The 21,399-nt window shown below is 40.8% G+C and overlaps 1 protein-coding gene across 7 annotated transcripts in view; it reads left to right on the plus strand.

The window, feature by feature from the left end:
* Positions 1–21,399, plus strand: part of PTPRM (protein tyrosine phosphatase receptor type M) — a 901,381-nt gene that overhangs the window by 787,116 nt on the left and 92,866 nt on the right. For all 7 annotated transcript variants that reach the window (XM_075533118.1, XM_075533119.1, XM_075533122.1 and 4 more), the window contains 2 exons: positions 10,162–10,238; positions 14,764–14,800. In XM_075533118.1, the coding sequence (XP_075389233.1) occupies positions 10,162–10,238; positions 14,764–14,800 (114 nt within the window). The remainder of the gene's footprint in view (positions 1–10,161; positions 10,239–14,763; positions 14,801–21,399) is intronic.

Raw genomic sequence — 21,399 nt, forward strand, 5'->3', positions numbered from 1 at the left:
CTTTAGAGCCTAGTGAGGGGCATCACCACCCCCTGCCCCCCATTCCCAATGCCAAATAAAAACTCAGATTCTGTAATTGTCGATGGGTCTATTTAACTTGTTGTGAAGTTTGCTTCAGAGAGTTTAGGCCTGGAGTAACAGTAACTAAGATGAAGATTGTGGTACTTACATAACCTGGTGTGAGTTTGAGGATTCGGAGTGTAGGGGTGGAGTCTAGCCTGTAAATTAGGAGATAGTCAATGGGGCCTCTGTGTGGGCATGGCCTTCCCCTAAGGATTCTGAGAACTCCTGTATTTCCTCCTTGGAGATGGGAGAAACACTCTCTTTGCTCAGTCCCTGTGAGACATTTCTGAGGAGAAGCCACATGAAGCTACCTGGAGGCCGTCAGAGTTTCAGAGCTGAAGGAACCACATGGAGACCCCTGCCAGTGCTGAGATGCTTACAACGCCACTGGATCCACAATGTTTCCAACACCCTGGCCTGTGATCTTCCTGCATTTGGCGTCATTACAAGTGTTTCTTGAGTCTGAAGAGGGCTTTATTGCTTGATATCAGACATATGGGCAAATATTGAACTTACGGACTTGATCTGCATTGGGCTGGGATGTTTTCTCATTAAATATTCAACTGCTCTGGTATAGAAAGTTCTTTCTTCTACACACGAGTCTTCCTGGATTAGTTTGTCTAGTCTACCCGGACTAACATATCAGAGACTCTAGTTAGAGCTTTTCCAAGACTGTAAGATGGCCTTGGAATGCCGGCATTCATTGTTCTGCAATAGTGTTTGCACATAAAAGGATTTAAATGGAGTTAAAATGCTACTCATTGGCTTTTTCTCTTAAGTAAAAGTTTCCCTTTAATTTTATTTTTATTCTCTTAATGTTGCATTGCTAACCATTCTAAAAGGAAACCCTCCACCGTTATAACTCCTACCACATACAAATGTTATTAGGTGGCATCAAATTCAACTCATAGCAGCTCCATCTGACAGAGTAAAACTACTACAGAAGGTTTCCTAGACTTCACTTTTGATGAAAGCAGATCGCCAGATCTTTCCCCTCAAGGACCCAGTGATAAGTTTGAACTACCAGGCTTTCCATTAGCAGCCAACAGCATTTAACTATCACCCCATGGGAAACTTATCGTTCAAATATAACTCTCCTAATGCTCTCCCTGGTTCCTAATTAGAAAAAATATAATTAGTGCTAAGCTTAAGACACTCACTACATCTCCCAGCTACAGCCCCCGAAGCTTGTTCCTTTCTTCTTCTTTGCTGACAACTGAAAAGATGTGGGTAAGTCCAAAAGCATTGCTACTAGCGTGCTAGTCCATGTCTGCATGCATCTATTCCAAACGAACGTGTTTCAGCATGGCTCTGCCCTCAGTGGATGGCTGCAGAAAGCAGCTCTCTGCATCTGCTTCTGAGAGGCTGCCGTCTGGAAAACTCTGTGGAGGTGGTCGTGAGTTCAGAGTCTATTCAGGAGCAATTGTTACAGTGCGTAACATGCTTGTGGGGATACAAGGAGTAATCACTGAGAGAACTGTGTCATATACATGTATTAGAAAGTGATACAGGTAACGGAGAATCATGCAGGGAAGAGAAATGATAGGGGTGCACTTACTTAAATTGTGGTCATGGACGCCCCACTGGAGAAGGTAAAAGTCAAAGTCATGCTTTGAGGCAGAAAGGAGAGGTGTCTGCACCAGCCCCTGGTCTTGAGGGGGAGCGTGTACTTGCCGGTGCTTGGAGAAGCAGCCTAGAAGCCAATGAGAGTGTAGCAGAATGCTCGAAAGGAGCGTTACGATCTGGACACACCGGAGTGACTGCAGTGAGCGCAATTGGACCCAGCTCTTTGAAGAAGGGAGAGTAGTCAATAATTACGAGGAAGAGGTACATGACCCAGTGTGACATCAGCAGATGAGGAAGTGACTTATTTTGAGGCTATGTGGAGAGTTCTCTGAGGAAGTAAAATGGGGGATAACTAAATAAAGGAGGTACATCTAGGGTATTGTTGCAGGCAGAGTATGTGTGGCATGAACATACCCTGTCACAACAGAGCATCTTGAGGTGAGTAACCAGGGCGAGAGTGACTGGAGCTAAGAGGGGGGGGACCAGGAAGTAGGCTAAGAGGATGGTAAGTAGAAACCACACCTACAGTACCACTTAGGGCAGATTGAGGAGCGTAGTCTCAGATCAAGCATAGGGAGCTGGGGCAGGGGTAGTGAACGGAGGGGTCATTAAGGTGCTTTTTAAAAAATGAATCTATCTGTGACTAGAACATGAATTAGAGGGGACACTAAAAGATTCTTACAGTGTTCCATATGAAAAATGGTGATAATGTGGCTAGGAGGAAAATAGTTACACCTACTCCTCCCTAAGGAGCCCCAATGGCGCTATCAGATAAGTGGTGGACTACTAACCAAAAGGTTGGCAGTTCCAACCCCTCAGCCATTCTGAGGGAGAATGATGAGGAGAACTGCTCCCCTAAACATTTACAGCCTCAAAAACCCCATGTAGAGACACTGTGACACAGAATCAACTTAGTGAAAGTGGACTGGGTGGGTACTCCTCCCTACTGACATGAGTGGGTATTAATTACATCATAATATTCATTACATAAATGCCAAATCACATCTTACATAACTGCCATTGTTATAGAACACTTTGTTATATAACTGCCAAATCACATCCTGCATAACTGCCAAATGCCATCATTGCATAGAATACCAACTTGTATCTTGAATCATGCCATGGCCAGGTTGACATAACCTTAATCATCATAATGTATCTCTTACCTCCCACTTCAGCACGAGATACTGTCAGCTATATTTGAATTAATGTAAAATATTTTGATAGATTTTGTACTATGGTCATAAATACAAAATATCAGACAATGATGTACAGTCAGGAGAAGGTACAGCTGGATTTAGGAGAAGTGATTGATGAAATTGAAAGATTGAGGGTAGGAATCCAAATGACTTAGAGATGATTGCTATATTTCTGACTTTGAGTAGATTGGGAGGATGGATAGCTGGACAGAAAGTTGAATGGATGGACAAGCAGATTGAAAGATGGGACATTTACTCAAGTGTGCTAGTCCGGATTGACTAGAGAAACAAATCCAGAGACACTCACAGGTGTGTAAGAGAGACCTTTATATCAAGAAGTAATTATGCATCAATAACACATCCCAGTCCACATCAAGTCCATAAAATCGATATTAGCCCACAAGACCGATATTAGTTTGAATTTCTCTTCAGACTCACGCAGCACATGCAAAGATGCGGAATGCAGGAAGATCACAGGCTGGTGGGTGGAAAGTCCTGTGGATTCAAAAACCAGATTTAGGGATTGATCCCAGAATTCTGGAGATAAATCTGGAGATAAAGTGCCTAGACGATCAAGAGTCAGAAAGAGGCAAGACAGCGCCCCCACAGACTCCCTGCCACAGAAGCCCACTGCGCCACCATGGCTCTTGAAGACCAAGTCAAGCACAACTAAGACCAAAAGCAAAAACATAAAGCTCAATCTGGAGTCCCTACTGTTAAGTTCAGGGAGCCCTCGTGGGTAGTAGATTCAAGATCAACAGCTGCTCATCAAAAAAGATGAGACTTTCTACTCCCAGAAAGATTTACAGTCCAGAAACCTGCAGGAACAGTTATCATCTGCCCTACAGGGCCCCTCTGAATTGGAATTGACCCAAGGGCAGTGTTTTTTTTGTTTGTTTGTTTTTGGATCATAAAGCTCAGGTGTTCCTCATTTGCTTCTTGCCCAGAATTTGGGTGGCTGGGCCAGAGATAAGTCCCAAAGAGCTGGAGTAAAGGTCATGAAGGTGTAGGAAGCAAGTATCTCATGTTGCCTCAGCTTTCCTGCATCTTGGACCTTGCAACAAGGAACTGTGTGGGTGCAGTGGCAACCCTGAGTGGAAATTTAACCACAGAACAGGAGTCGTTATTTATGGAAATCAGTTGTAATTAAAATAAATTTCAAGTGTTCTCTCAGAGGGCAAATGTTACTGACTGTGATCATTGTGAGTTCAATTTACCTTAAATATGCCATCCATGTTTAGCAGAGAGCATGAAGTGGAGAGAGGTGAAAAATTATCAATTACGTCTGCCATTTCTATTGGTGTCATTATAACCTAATCACACGGGTTATAACTACAAAGCTCTGACTGATAGCCATCAATTGTAATAAAAAGTACTAAAATAATTGAAGGTACTTAAGCAAACCCCAAACCCACTGCTGTTGAGTCAATTCTGACTCACGGTGAGCCGATAGAACAGAGTGAAACTGCTTCATAGGGTTTTTGAGGCTGTAAATCCTTAGAAAACAAACTGCCCTCAGAGTGGTTGCGATTTCAACCACTGAGTTTCACCGCTGTGCTGCTGGGAATTCTGCTAAAGGTGCTGTGAGGAATTTTAAGTGGGGCTGCGAATGAGTTCATTCTGGTTTGACCCAGGGCTGAAAATTAGCATTTCCACACTAGTCACACTGAATCGGAATATACATTTTAACTACATCCTGCAAGATTCATCTGGAAATCTAATAAAAATGTAAATTCAGATTCAGTATATCTGGGTGGAAATACAAATACAAATTCTCAGCAAAGGGTCTAAGTTAAATGAGCTAGCTTTAAATATCTCATATCACCTACTCATTGAGTGCACGCACACCCCGCACATGTGTGCATTCGAGTATGCATACTTACATATGTATAAGGGTTAGTCATAAAGTATTGCTATAAAATCATTAAAATAAAATAAAACCACTAACATTCAGCAGATGCTTCTCAGAACAACCCCATGTCCTAGGAGCAGACAGCCTTATCTTTTTCCCAATGAACTGCTAGTGGGTTTGAACTGCCAACCTGGTGGTTAGCAGCCCCACCCTTATCTCCCAGCGCAAGCAGGGCTCCATTATTAAACAAAAAAATATCAAAATGTGAAAATACACTTTGTTACAATTTAGGTGTGAGCATTTCTGAAGGCAATATTTCCATCTCTCACCCTTCTCCAAATTTGATTTTTGTACCGTATCACAATTCCAGTTTGGGCCTCCTTGAGGCACTCAAACCCCAGGCATTCTTTTAGTTTGGAATTATGGATTGTTATACTAACTATAAGAGATCCCAATAAAATCATTTTAAACGTAAAGAAAGAATACAAAATAAAAGTGGTTTATTGTGGTAATGGAAAAAATAGTGGCTACAACATCCCTGGCCTTTTTCTTACCAATGTAGTTTTCTTTAACTTCTTCATTATAAGAATTGATGGTTACTTCTCGGCCTTTTGGCTAAGATCAAGTGGAGAATTGATGAAGACTACCCATTGGGATTCCAAAAACAAAAGAGTTGCCACATCTTCTGCGCTGACCTCTCTGCCATGACTTTAACTGGCTCAGCAGATAGCCTTGTAAACACTGTTTTGATGGAAGCTTTTTTTTTAAGGCATCCAAAAAAGACTAAGACGAGTGTATTACTGACAGAACGTATCTGTAGGTATCCACAGATCAGACACATGACTAAACAAGACATAAACACATGCATGTATAAACTGGGACCGTAGTAGTCATGCTTTTTATTGCAATCATATATTTGCACATACCTAAATAGGAAACGATATTTGATGGATTATGGTTTTTCTGGAGTAAGTAGTGCTTTGTTTCCACCGTGTCTTTTTGTGCCTATTTCTTGGCCAACAATATTGCTCTTGCCTCATTTTATGTGGGAAATGTATGTTTTTCTAAGGGAAAGGAGAATACCAACAAGTCCTTCCTGCAGTTGGAGTGTCTCAGTGCTTGTGAGAAGTCGAACCAGCATTCAAATCACTATCTTGGGGCACTAAAGTCATTTCCTTTTTATTTGCAGTACAGTGTATACAGTCCTGCTGCCCTTCTCACCGCAGGTACTGACAGCAGCGCCTTCCCTGGTCTTCCACAGCCCCTGTAGGTTCCTTTGAGTCGATTGTCTGAAAGAGCTGGAGGAAGAATTTACGATTAAGCACGCCTTTCTCTTTAAAAACTGTCTGTGACTTTCCATCTGCTTAAGATACAGGCCCTCACTTTGTCTTTTATTGTTGTTCTTTCGTGTGTGTGTGTGTGTGTGTGTGTGTGTTAGATGCTTCCTACTGCAGGGCCTAAGCTTGTGCTATTTCTTGGCCCTCACATTAAGGACTCTCTTCTCTTAACCCTACACTACCCAGATTTCTCCCTTTAATGTCCCTTTGTCAGAGAATCCGTTGCTGACCCTTCAGATTAGGCCAGGTCCCAGGCTGTGCACTCTCATAACTCTGCCCCTGTCCATCTTAGCACTTGCATGTTCAGTGCCTTTTCTATTGTGTGTAAGTTCCATGAGCACTGGGCCTTGTGGCTCACTTATTAACCATCGTATCCTGAGCGCCTAGCACAATGCCAGGCACATAGCAGCTATTCGAGAAAAACAAATTGGATAAATGAGAAGGTTTCATTAAAGAAGGGTCATTTGATTTGGACCTCAGAAAGAGTAAGTTTGGACAGAGATGAGCAGGAATGAACAGATAATAGAGACTTCTAAAAGGTGAAAGAGCTCACTATTCTGACATTAGACAGGGCTGTATCTAAATAAAAATATTATGGAAATAGTGCAGACATCTTTGTTAACATTGAACTGTGGTGGTTCATTCATTAGCATGAAGGGACTTAGTTATGTTTTACTCCCTTGTTGTGTGTAGACAGGGCTGCAGGGTGGCGTGTGCTTTGCTGGCATAGACTGTGTATTGGGGTATTCAAAATATATGCTGTATGGTCTCTGGAGACAAGAGTTTATAATCTAGCAGAACCAACTAAATAAAAGATATAACTTTGCATGCAAACATCAATGAAGACAACCTCATTCTGCTTAGGAAATCACATCATGAGGGGAGAAAGAGCAATTAAATACAGCGAAGAGCCAAGTTATTTCCATCTTAAATATCTATTTTTTTTGTAACTCACTGAAATGTAGAAATGGTGGGAAAGCGTTATTTCAAAGGGTCTGTTTAAAGGTAGATGGGAGTGGAGTTGGAGAAGAGATAGAAAGACCGAGAGTCCATTGTAGAACAACTCAAGAGGGGTAAGTCACAGGGAATGGAGGGCATTCCCTTTGAGGTTCTAATAGAAATAAAACGTGAAAGGGGAGATTCTGAAAAGAGTACACATATATCCTTCGCATCTTGCTCGAACGCTGTCCCTGCCTTTCCTCTGGCTGCCTAGAGGAAGACCAAGTAGCACAAGAAGATACACCTAATCTCCCCTTAGGAGAAGCTGACTGGAAGCCCGATGGGTGGGAGATGCCCATGATTCAGGTCTATCATAGCATCTTTCATTCAGGAAGCTCCAAGGTCATTGCCGGCAGAATTGCTGTACCTTAATTCTAAAATAGTTGTGTGTGCACAGCAGCTCCATAATAAATATCAAAACCATAACAATCCACTTCTTCCCAGGGCCTCAACAACTTACCCATCCATGACTTAGGCAAATGTGTATAAGGAATTTCTGGTTATAAGTAGAATGCAGTAAAATCAATTGTCATGATGAAAAATTCTCAATGCATATGCTTTGGGGGTTAGTTTGTTTGAACATCAACTCTAAGAATAGTGAGGAGAAAAGTTTGGGGCTCCGTTATGCAGCTTATGGTAATAATAGTTCTAACTGATACTTATTCATCACTTACTAGCTACCAGGGGTTTTTATAAATCACTTAATAGGTACCCGCCTCCACAGCTCATACACACCTGACCCTGAAACTCATACACACACACACACACACACACACACACACACCTCATGCCCACTGGACACCACGGTTCATACATCATATAACCACAGCACCACGTTCTACTTTGAGAAGAAGAGAACAATTCTTTCTGGAAGATCTTTTTCCATATCTGGCACAGTGGTCACCTCATTCCAGATAAATAAATTGAACCGCAACCCTGCAGAAGACACTGACATGAAATAATATGATTGTCCTGAAATGAAGTAAAAAGCCCCATCAAGGAAAGAAGGCTAAGAAGTTGAAACCGATTTCTTTCTGCCTACTCTGAGGGAAAGCATTTTTCAAACAGAATTAACTTCAAGGGCCAATATGAAGTTCTGACTTCCACATATTAGTATGTTAAGCCAACCAATCGCAAATCAACGCATTGTCTAACCATCGGGTTTACGTCAGTCTCTAACCTGGAGATCTGCTGGCTCTTTTCGCAGACCGGGGACTGCACTGAGTGAGGTGGGCCTCAAAAGAAGCAGCGGTGTTTTCGAAGTGGATCTCCCACTGCCCTGGCACCGCTGCTGCAGGGTTCCCTGAGACCCGAAGGGACCCCCTTGAGAGCAGCTGACTTCTATTTGTTCTAAATATTAGGTCTTGATGTAAACTTTTAAAAGACTATGAATGCAGGAAAATCATGTGTAAAAAGATGTGTTTTCAAACATAATGACTCCTTTCCTTTCATTTTAAAAAGAGGTGAACCTACTGTGCTCAGGGACTTCTCAGGCTTGTCCAGGTTTCAGGAAGACAGCAGGAGGCACAACAGGCGAGCCTGCCCTCATAGAGCGTCTAGCAAGGCTTTGGCCCCGTCACTGTAGTTAATGCACTGCTGCTGATCATCTGCATGTGCAAAGCAGATAGATTGAATCCAAATCTACCTTTTAAGAGGATTCCAAGTTGCCTTGATCCTGCAACCTATACACACTTGACCCTGTACGTATAGTATACAAATTAGACAATAACAGAACAAAATGTTGCCAGTCCTATAGTTCCTTCATAACCATTAATATGTTTGAACCCATAGTTGTGGCAAATTTGTCAAGCTCATTGAAAATTTCCCTCTTTCTTTTGCTGGCCCATGACTTTTTCCAACATGAAGTTCTTCCCCAGAATTTAGCCATTTGTCAGTTTGTCATACCGTGGTGACTAGACTGTCACTGTTATGCTAGGATTTCTGTTTTCAAATGCCACCAGGTTCGCCCAGGACAGACAGGTTTCATCAGCGCTTCCAGAACAAGCAGTCTAAAACCACTGGCCTAGTGATCTATTTCTGAAAATCGGCTAATGAAAATTCTAGGTAGCAGAGTCTTGTTTGAGACTTTCACTCATTGTAGATACACCATCAGGAAGGACAGATTAAACTTCAAATTGCCAAATATAAGTGAGACACTACTTTAAAAACAACAGACAAGCTTGGTAGTGTTACTCACTGGCAATGTTGGGCAAGTGTTGGACTGCTAACCACACAGTTGGCAGTTCAAACCCACCAGCCACACCTCAGGAGAAAGTTGAGGCTATCTGTTTCTGTAAAGATTACAGCCTCAGAAACCCTGTGTTGAGTGGCTGTGAATGAGAATTAGCTCAGTGGCAGTGGGTTGGGCTGGAGTTGGGGTTCAGTCACATAGCTGGTGGGTGGCAGCTCTACCTTCCCTAGGTGCTCCAAGGAGAGATGGAGGGCTTAGAGCATGCATGAATGATGTCTGAGGTAGCGCCATCACTGAAGGCGGGCCTGTGGGTTTATTACCATCATTTGTCAGTGTGGACGCCATAAACAACCGTCAAAATATGGGACTCTGTATGTGAGTTACTGATGTTACTAAAGTCTCAGTCGAAGGAACCATGTTATTGTTCATAGGACTCACTATAAAAGTCTCAGGCCTTTGCTAATGTTTCATGTCTACAAATGATCAAAGAATGAGTTAATGAAATTGACTGTGAAATGTAAAGAATTCTAAATCCTTTCCACTCTGATAGCAAAAGAGTAAGTTTTGGAGGGGTGTAGTTTCTAACTGAGGAGCCTTGATAGTGCAGTGGTTAGGGACTCAGCTGCTAACCAGCAGGTTGGTGAACCCACTCACGGTTCCACAGGAGAAAGTTGAGGCAATTGGCTTCCATGAATATTTACAGTTTTAGAATCTCTATGGGGCAGGTCTAGTATGTCCTTTGGATCACTATGAGTCCTAACCACCTCCATAGCAAGGGGTTTGGTCTGGTTTAGATAGTATTGAATGCTATGTTCGCCTGTCAATCCTTACCATGGATGATGAATATATCATATGTTAGCTTTGTCATATGTAACATATGTAACATGCAGGACTCTGAACAGAATAGTAGGTTGTTTCCCCTGATGGTTGTTCACCTTTCCTTTTCCTTTGCAGATGATCATTCACGGGTGAGACTGCAGACAATAGAAGGAGACACCAACTCAGACTATATCAATGGAAATTATATTGACGTATGTATTTGAAAACTGTTAAGAAATCTCCCTGTTGAGACATGGGAGCAAACATGTTCCTGTTGCCCCATTCACATACCCCACAGCAATGCACAGTGAAGATGTGACCACTCCTTTACTCAAGCCAGTCTACTTCTGCTTGAATTTCTCCGTAATATGCGGGGGCTTCGTTCCTTTCCAAACTGATGTGAATCAAGAAAATGTCATTTCCATTTTTGTCAACAACTTAGATTATTCAATGCTTTTAAAAATTAGTTTTGCATATTAATAACACAAAACTCTATAATTTCTAATATGGTGATTTTCAACTTCTTGCCATCCCTGCACTTTTAAGTTGCCTTCAAAGTAGTCTGCAGCTGTTAACCAGACCTTCTAATGCAAGCAAGCCATGGCATTAAATATGTAGGGTGTTTAATTATTCAAGACTGCCTCTTTGTTCATTCTGCAGCATGTTAGCTTAATGTTTTACATTAGAATGAATTCTTTAGAAGACAGCCTGTTTTCAGTTGAAAGAATGATTGAAATCAAAAGTAGCCTGAAAATCAAGGGGAAATTTCTGTTACCTTGAAGGCACACGTTGACATGACACAGGTTTGGGCTCCATTGTGGTTTATACGGTATCTTCTCTGCTGGGCCAAAGTATTAGCCCATAGCCCATCACCACTGCCTTTGACAGGTTTTATATATATATATGAATTTCTTGTTTTCTTTGTTCAGTGTTATTTGGATCCTACTAAATGTGAATAATACATCAATCTCTAGGAAAGATATCTAAAAATACATTTTGTTTCTTGATTTCTTCATTGAATATTTTCTTTGTGGTGTAGTATTAGGATGTTACTAAAAATAACTAATAATAACAATCTCTAGGAAAGAATTGTCTAAAATAGGTATGTTATTTTAAAATCTAATAGGAAATAAATATGTGGCATTTACAGCTATAGACTTGGGCATAAGGCTTGAGAAATGATTATTTAAACAGTTTAGAAGTCATTTATCCAGGAAAATCCCTCTGAACAATTTTGATAATGTTTGCAAGCATGCCAGCCAAGGTGTTCTGTTTTGTTTTATTTCTACAGGATTTCCTTCTAACCTACCTTATAATTACTGTATATACTCGTGTCTAAGCTGAGTTTTTTCAGCACATTTTTATGCCGTTTTTTTGTGGTAAAATTAAAATTGGGTGCCTCGGTATAAGTGGGGCCGGCTTATACTCGAGTATATACGGTAATCCTTCCCTCAGCAAATGCTTGGCGAGTGCCTTGTGGGAGTTCTCACTGACATTCTCCCTGAGGGCTCACAGTCTATTCTGAAATACTAGGATGACACCCAGGAAGCTCTTTTGTCTTCCGGTCAAATTGAAAACATCTTCCTTTGAGAGGCTCTTGTTGAGACTTGTCACATTCCAGTCTCAAGCCCTCCAGTCCCTAGTACATAGCTTCCCAAACTTAATTTGCCCACCACCCCCTTTTCAGTGCTCACTTGGTAATTAATGTACCTCAGCTCATAGCTGCTTTTGCCCCCTGTGGGAAGCACTGCCCTCGTAGGTCCTGGAGGGCAGAAGCACAGTCCTGCTCCTCTTGGCATCTCCTGTACCTGCCACATGCCTCAAGCACAGAAAGCACTTAATGCGTACATGCTTGATGGGTCTCTGACTGATGAAGTGCATGTGATAAGGTTAGGCGTCATAGAGACAGAGGTTTGAGATGTATCTAAAGACTGAATGAGTAAAGATAGGACGGAAGGTATTCCACCCTGAACAAGGAACATTAATATAGATATAAAAGGAGAAAAATAAAGAATGAGCTCCAATTTTATGTCAACAGAACCACTTCTTGCATTTGTAAAAGTCCAAAGGATGGTGCAGGGTTAAGTATTTGCTTTGAATCAAAGTCAGTGGTTCAAACCCACAAGGCGCTGCACAAAAGAACTATAAGGCAATGTTTCTGTAAAGATGTACAACTTTGGAGACCCTGTGAGCAATTCTGCTCTGTCCTAGGGAGTTGCTTTGACTCAGAACTGACTCAATGGCAGTGGGTTTTATGCATTCAGTTAATAAAATTGTACTGATTTTATTTCACTTGCTATTCTAGGTACTGGAATTATAATTTAACAAATCATAATTGAAAAAACAAATACATAAAACCCTGACCTTTTTACCTAATAGAGCTGCTGTTCTAATCAGGAAAATAAGGTACTAAATAAAGTAACTAGGTTGCGTCAATATAGCGTATTAGAAGATAGTATATAGTTAAAGAAAATAAAGCCATAAAAGGGGAGCAATGAGTGCTAGGACTGGCAGGGCTGTGGATGAGGGGTGTTGGGGGCGGGGTTACAATGGTCAGCAAATTGGCTAGCGTGAGCTGGGCTCAGAAGGTGGCACTTGAGCCATGTTGCTGAGTGGTGGAAGTATCCAGAGACATGCGCGGGGGAAGAGCAGTCCAGAGGGAGGAATGGTAATGCCAAGGCCTTCGTATAAACCATGTCTTGCAAATTTGAAGAAAACCAAGCACATGAGCGTTGGTGAATTCGTGTGAAGGAAGAGCACAGATCGTAGTGCCAGGTAATGGAAATAACTGAAAAGGCTTTGGCTTTTCCTGTAAGGGAGGTGAGCAGTCAGCTAAAGGATTTTGAGTGAACGAGCAGCAGCATCTGACTGCTGAGTGGAGAATAACGTGTAGGTGGGCAGGGATAGAAGGAAGGAGACCTATTAGGTTGCTATTGAATAATAAGAGAATGGTTTATGGCTTGACTTGGCTTGGGCTGTAGCTGTAGAGGTTATGAGAAATTCAGCATTCTGGACATATTTTGAAGATAAGGCCAAAAGTATTTTCTGACAGATTAAAACTCAAACTCATTACGCAGTAGGTATCAACTCAGCCACCCTAGAGGACAGGGTAGAACTGCCCCCAAAGGATTCCAAGGCTGTAACTCTTTACAGGACAAGAAACCCCATCTTTCTCCTGAGGAGTCACCGGTGGTTTCAGACCACTGACTTTGCAGCTCCCAGACCAGCGCATAACCACGACACCACGAGGGCTTCTTTCAGACAGACTAGATGTGGGGAAATAGGAGAGAAAGAGAGTCAAGGGGGCCTTCAAGATTTGGAGTGACCATTAACTAAGGCGGCCTGAGGGGAACAGATGTGGGGAGGAGCTAAGGAGAACATGAAGAGTCCGTTTAGCTGTATTAATCCTTAAATCTATATACTAAACATCTACTTGTGTAAATATGAACTAGTCAACTGGATATCAACTCTGGATGCCAGAGAAAAGGTTTGGGCTAAAACTAAAACAATAGCATGTATCAGTATATACATACACATTGTCTTTAAACTAAAGTACATGTGGGCTCAAACAAACATTAGCATCTGGGGGAAAGAGCAGGAACCGAGGACCAAAACTCTGAAAGAATAGCTAGGGAGCTAAATAGAAAGAAACCCAGGTGCATGTTGAATCCTGAAAACCAAGCAAAATTGCTCCAGGAGCCTGGGTTCCACAGAGAGAGCTGGAGAGATGGCCATTGTTCTCAGGAGCACAGCCTTCGTGGACTCTGGATGAATTCCATTTGCTGAATGAGTTCTCCGGACCTGCTGGTACTTGGGTAGGCCCTGGACAAGTCGAGCCCCTGTGGATTCTTATACTTGGAATGAATGATTACCTAAATGTTACTTAATATTGGCAATGATTTTATTATTTAAAATAATGTTGAGACACCAGGCTACATAAAAGTGTGCACATGTGTGTCGTGTTTGTGTTTGTTGGTGAGTTATTCTTAAGATAGGCATTTTACTTGTTTGATAAATCTGTGTTTTCTCTCCAAGCTTCTTTAAGCTGTTCTGCTGGCTTGGGGCTCAATATTTTGGGTAATTTCTGGTGACAGATATAAAGAGTATTAATACCCAGGATGATATAATGTGTAATTTTCTCGGAGTTAATTTTATATTGCCTAGACAATTCTTCTACAGTGCTAATTGTCCCGTTTTCTTTAGTCCCAGTTTTCATCGTCACCTCTTATTAGAGGGTCATGATAAAAGGAATGAGTCTTGTAGAACTTCTACCCTTTAATTTCTGGCCCTTGCTACAGCGTTGTGTCCTGACAATCGCAGTGTTTAAGAATGGTGTTAAGTATCACTATTGATGTAGCCATCTATACTGAAGAGAATAGGGGTTAGACCCTTGGCACATTGCCAATACCATCCTAACACAAATGAAATTCCATTGCACACTCCCAGTCATGTTATTACAGGGAATCCATGCATAGTTAGTGTTTACTGCTCATCTTTCACTTCTAAGCTGTGTAGCTTAAGTTATCACACCTCCTGTGAAAGTATCAGAACTGTTATATTTGAAGTACCTTTGCATATTAAGAAACATTCAATAGCAATGGATTTGATGATTTACTTTTCAAGTGAAGCATCTCTTGGTATTTGTATTTGCATTCAATTCAGAAAACTCAGCATGTGACTTCTGTGCTACTTATCAATTTCAAGTTTGTCAAATATTCTTTCTCGATTATTTTTTAGGGTTATCATCGACCCAATCATTATATTGCTACCCAAGGTAAGTTTATCCCTGCTGTTCTGTGTTTCCTTCGTCATTTGCCCGTTGTCTGTCATGATCTACCTGTTTGATACACCATCCGGCAGACAGAGAGCAGACATTGTTATGCCAGCGTCCACTGCAGTACCTGTCATCAGCACATTCATCCTTGTCTGCACTTTATTGGCTTTCTTTGAAATCGTTAAAAGAAATGTATCCATCAATTCATCATTGGATTCAGTATGTCTACCTTAGGAGTAAATTTGACATTTGCAAAAACAGATATATAATTCATTCAGTAAATACATATCGAATGTTCTCTGTACAAAGAATATGGCAGTTGCTGATGGGCATGCAAGTTGACGCCAGCAAGCTTGCTCCCCTGCTTGCGTTGTCTTTATTTTAATGGCGGAGATGTGAGGTGACCTGTACGTCAGGAGGTGCATTATCAGTTTAAAACATCTGCGAGGGGTACAGATAAAATATTAGAGAAATCTAGAGACTAAAGAGGTTGTTTTCAGGTGGAATGATCCAAAAACATCACGGTAGCAGAGGTGGCGATTGGAAGGAGACTCTTTGATGAAAGAAACATCGTAAGACCAGATCTGAAAACAAGAAATTACTGCTCCCAAGTGGAAATCAGTTGGTGGTGGATCCAATTCTTAAGGAAATCCAGGCAGTGTTTTTTGTTTTATCTTCCCAGTGATTAAGAGGCAAGTCAATGTGGAGAGCGAGAGGCAGGAGAGTCATGAGGTTTTAGTGAAGCAGGCATTGTAAGAGATGGATTAGGCTGTCAATAAAAGTTGAATTAAAGGAGTGTTTTTACGAAGCAAAAGGGGATCCATTTAAGGTTTAAATGCATGTATGCTATCCATTTGATCATTTTATTTTTTCTAGTAATATCCCAGAACCACGAGCAAGGAAATCAAAGAATATGATGTGCTAAAGTTAGGAATACAACAAGGGTGCACAGCAGGATGTCCGGGCACAAAGGGACCATAGGCCTGGAAAACAGTGTGTAGAAAGGCTGAGCTTGGAAACTAGGGAAGTTGAATTATGCAGTGGACCATGCAGAGCAGAAAAAAACTCAAGAATTGAAGAATTTAAAGTTCAGTGGTAGATGTATAGAATAGGAGACGAAGTGGTTTTAGCCAGAGAGAAGAATCTCAACACAGCAGAGCAACTATTTTTGCAATGGTAGAAATGTCCTGTATCTGTGCTCTCTATTCAACATGGTAGCAACTAGTTGCATGTACCGCAGAGCGTGGTTGGCTACTGTTACTGAGGAATTTGTACATGTGCCAGGTAGGTGCTGTCAAGTCGGTTCTAACTCATAGCAGCCCATTGTTCAGCAGAACAAGCACTGCGCAGGCCTGCGCCATCCTAACAAGTATTGCTGGGCTTGAGCCCCCTGCTGTAACCATTGAGTCATCTCTTCCGTTAAGGGGCTTCCTCCTTTACCACACATCATGTCATTCTCCAGAGACTGGTCCCTCCTGAGAACATATTCCCAAGTGTGTGAAATGAAACCTCGCCATCCTCACTTCTGAGGAGCATTCTGGTTGTACTTCTTTTAAGACGGGTTTGTTCATCCTTCTCTTTGCCCGTAGTATATCCTGTATTCTTCACCAACATCATAATTACATGTATCAATTCTTCTCCGTCTCCCTTAATCATTGTCTAGCTTACACATGCTAAAAGGTGATTTAAAAATACCATGGCTTGGGTCAAATGAGCTTTAGTCTTCAAAGTGGCATATTTGCTTTTGAATACTTCCACTAGGTATTTTGCACCAAATTTTTCCAAGCCAGTGTATCATTTTGGATTGTTTATTTCATGGACATTGATGGTGGTTCCAAGTAAAATGAAATCCTTAACACCTTCCATATGATCTCCATATATATTTCTTGATGGTCTAGTGAGGAATTTTGATTTTCTTTTTAAATGTTTTAAACAGTTGTTATTGACATCGAATTCACATATCATACAATTCGATAGTTTAAACGTATTTTAAAAGACGTGCACGCTTCCACACCACAAAGTTCTGAACACGTTCTTCTTTCTATAGGTGTCCCTGTCCTGGGTTTCATTCAAAGGAAAACACACCCAAAAAGAAGACAACCCAATAATAAAAAATAAAACATAGAATACCTTTCATTGAAAAGATAACAGAAAAGAGTGAAAGCTAGAACAAACTTAAAATGGGCCAAAAGGAAAACAAAATATAAAGTATTCGATTTTACATTTATTTTAAGATACAATCCATACTGAAGTATGTTAGCCTGGGCCAACTCGAGAAACAAATTCATAGACATTCATATATGTATAAGAAAGAACTTATATACAAGAGCAATTAAATATTGATTTAAAATCCAAGCCCAGTGCAGATCAAGTCCATAAGTTCAATATTAGCCCGTATGTCCGATACCAATCTATAAAGTCCTCTTCAGACTCACAAAACACATGCCGAGTGCAGAACGATCACAGACCAGTGGGTAGAAAGTCTTGTTAGCAAGCATGCCGCGTAGGGAGTGGGCGTGTGTACTGCCTCCAGTGAGCTATTTATCACTTTAGGGCCTCCAAATGACGGCATCAAGCTGCGACCTGCTTGACAGGCTCATTGCCACCCTTTCACTCTGAAGTCTCAAATTGACAACAGATTATATAGCCACCGCATGAAGGTTGTCGTCTTTGGTCTTTATCAGTAAGTGGTCCACGTCCTCTTAGCTTTCACCAGAGTGTGTCATCTGCATATCACAGGGTGTTCATGAACCTTCCTTCAAGCCTGATGGTGCAGCGTCTCAGACTATTCACTCAGCATACAGATTGAATAAGGATGGTAAAAGGATCTGTAGCCTTAGCATTTGATCTCCCTTTTGACCTATTTCAAAGGTTCAGTTTTAATATTTTCTGCTTTTCTTCAATGGACATTTTTCTGTTTTATCTAGTTGTTATTTATGTTGGTGGTGGGTTGTTTTTGTCTGATTCCTCTTTGTGTGTTGTGTAAGTCTCTGTATATGAAATCAAGGAGAGGTAAATCTATAGAAAGAGTAACTGGATCAATAATCACCTAGGGGCAGAGCAGAGGAGACTGGTGGGGAAGGAGGCGGGTGAGGGATGAGAAGATAACAACAATAAATACAAGAAAAAGAAAACGTTCTGAAATTAAATAATTAAATTACACGATTTGTAAAGTATATGCCATTAAAGCTATTTTTAAAGGATATAACCATAAGAACCTTCCCTTTCTGATTCGTCACCGTCCCCGTGTTCCGTTTGACCAACTGCCTCTTTGTCTGTATCCAGATTTCCCATCGAACATTAAGTGCTCTGGAAGTCCCATTCTTTACACTGGTCTTGTTAATTTGTTATGATTCATGTAATCAAATATCTTTAAATAGTCCATCAAACATAGGTAAACATCTTTCTGCTATTCTCTGCTTTCAGCTCAGACCCTTAGCAATGAAGTCTCTCATTCCACATCCTCTTCCTGATTCAGCTTGAATTCCTAGAGGTTCCCTGTCAAGGTTCTGCTCAAACTATTTTTTAATTATCTTCAGCAACATTTTACTTGCATATGATATTATTCAATAATCCAATAATGTCCACTTTTTGGATAATTCTTGCTTGGAAGAGCACAACTATGCCTCTCTACCACTTAATTGGCCAAATTAGCTATCCTCCAAATTTCTTGCTATAGATGATTGATTCCAGCATTTCATCCATTTGTTGAAACATCTCAAACTAAATTCCTTTGATTCCTCAAGCTTTGTTTTCACCAATGTCTCCAGCACAGCATGGGCTTCTGCCTTCCGTATCATATGCTACCTCTTAACATGTTTGACGAACATCAAGCAGTTGTGTGTGGTGTGATGACTCTGTGGTTCCCTGCATGTCATTATGAAGCTCCCTCCATTCTGTAGTTTACTCATAGAATCCTTTAACATTTCAACTTGAGACCACTTTTTTCTTCAGTTCTTTCAGCTTGAAATGTGCCAAGTGTGTTCTTCCCTTTTGCACATTTGATTATCATGCTTCACTTCATCCTCCTCAACTGTCCTTTGGAGTTTTCTGTTCCGCTAGTTTACTTCATTTCTTTCTTTTTACTTTAACTGTTCAACAGGGAAGAGTAAAATTCAGAGTCTCTTCTGACAGTCATTTTTATCTTTTCTTTCCTGTCTTTTTAATAATCTTTTGTTTGTTATATATAAACAAGCAAAAACCTCATTACCATCTAATTAGTTCCAACTCCTAGCTACCCTATAGGACAGGGTAGAACTGTCCCTGTGGGTTTCTGAGGCTGTAACTCTTTACAGAATTAGAAAGCCTTGCCTTTCTCCCATTGAGCAACTGGTGGCTTCAAACTGCTGACCTTGAGATTAGCAGTCCAATGTTTAACTACCACATTATCATGATGTCTGCATTAGTCATCTCAAAGTTCATCTGCAGTGTTCAATGTGCTGAATCTATTCTTAAGATGATGCCTAAACTAAGGTAGGATATACTCAAGGTCATATTTTGGCTTTTGGAAACTTATTTTCTCAAGGCTCAACTTGAACCTGTATTTGAGAAATTGATGATATGTTCCGCAGGCAGCTCCTGGTCTTATTCTGATATTGAGCTACTCCATTATCTCTTTCCACAGATGTAATCAACTTGGTTCTTGGTTATTCCATTTGGAGAAACCCTTTTACACAGTCATCATTTATGTTGTAAGGAAAATGGTATTTTCTATGTTACCGGTCTTATAAATTTACATCATTGTCAATTCTGTCACTGTTTCTGTCACTAAGACCATATTTCTAGTTGCCAATCTTTTGTTTCCAGTTTCCCGATTGCAATCAGTAATTATCAATGTATTTGGTTGCATGTTTCATATTGAAGAAGTTGGTAACAAATCTTCCATTTCTTCATCTTTGACATTAGTAAATGGTAGGTAAATTTGAATAATTGTCTATTAACTGGACTCCCTTCTAGGCATGCAGATATTATCTTGTTACTTTCAGTTACATTTTTTAGCAACCCTTGAAATGTGCTTGGTGATGAATTCTACACCATTCCTCCTCAATTAGGCATTCCCAGCAGAGTGGACCATGTGATTGCCCAATTCCAAATATATCAGTCCATTTCCCTTCACCAATCCCTAACATACTAATATATATTTCACTTTTCCTTCCAATTTTCCTAGATTCACACTGTGCATGTTCTTCATTCTGCACATGGGTGGGTGTGTACAGCTGTTTCTTCTCATTTTGACTTGTGTGACATCAGCAAAGGAAGGCCTCAACGGCTCTTTCCCATTCATGTCATCAAGTTCAACTCTATTTTGAGAAAGCAGGTCTTCTCCAGCTCTCTTTTTAATGCCTTCCAATCTGAGAAACTCATCCTCCGGGACTATTTCAGAATAATGATCTACCACTAATCATAACGTTTTCACACACACACAACGTTTTTAGAAGTACAGTACATACTCGAATATAAGCCAATTTGAGTATAAGCCAAGGTACCTAATTATTACCTGGGAAACCAGAAAAACTGATTGACTCGAGTATAGGGTGGAAAATGCAGAAGCTATTGGTGAGTTTCAATAATCAAAACAAATTAAAATAAAATTATTAAAAATTGAGACATCAGTGGGGTGATATATTTAAATATTTATTTTAAATAAAAAGACCACAAGTCATTTAACATTAGTAAACAAGCACAGTAAGTGGAAAATAGGTTCAACAAAAGTAATAAGGTTTCAACAATGATACCTTAAGAGTACTATTCCGTGCGCTCAATCAGCAACCAAGTTAAAATGTAAAGTGTTAAAATCCTTCAAAACTGGATTCCTCATCATCATCCATCTCCCAATGCAGAGATTCAGCTGGTGTGAGGTCATCACTGAGATCGCCGTCATCACCATCACTGCTGTCATTTTCATACAAAGCGCAGTCTTCACTGCCATCCACAGCATTACTAATGCTACATTTCTGGAAGGCACGTCGCACCATGTCTTCCCATGCATCTTGAACCCACTTTGCTAATAACTCTATGTCAGGCTTCATAAGATTTCCTCCTTTTGTTAGTCGGGCTTGACCAGATGACATCCATTCATGCCACATCCTTCGCACACGGTCTTTAAAAGGCTTATTCAAAGATACATGTCATAGGACGGCTCTGATTGGTTAGATGCGATAAACAAACATTCAAAGCCCTGCAGTGTCAGCGGGGCTTTGAATGAACAGCGGAGAAACGGCAATCACCTGTGAGATAACGGGTGCTCATCCCGTTACCGGGGCGGGGGGGGGTGCACCGAGATGTTACACCTCGCTGGGGTGCCACTGACCCATGTATAAGCCAAACCCCAGGTTTTCAGCACATTTTTTGTGCTGTAAAACTCAGCTTATACACGAGTATATATGGTAGATCACCAGGTCCTCTTCCTAATCTGTCTTAATCTGAAATATCCCCTGAAACTAGCGTAACTGCAACACAGAAATCATCGCAATATGCAAACTGGCTGGTGAGTGTGGAACAAGTGGTTTGAATATATGCTAGACTGTGTCATACTTGACAACAAATCTCTGGAGTGGAAAATATGTAAGTGCAACTGAAATCGGCAGCTATGGAGCCTT

Source organism: Tenrec ecaudatus, chromosome 15 (genome assembly GCF_050624435.1).
Source record: "Tenrec ecaudatus isolate mTenEca1 chromosome 15, mTenEca1.hap1, whole genome shotgun sequence".
In the NCBI taxonomy this organism is placed as follows: domain Eukaryota; kingdom Metazoa; phylum Chordata; class Mammalia; order Afrosoricida; family Tenrecidae; genus Tenrec; species Tenrec ecaudatus.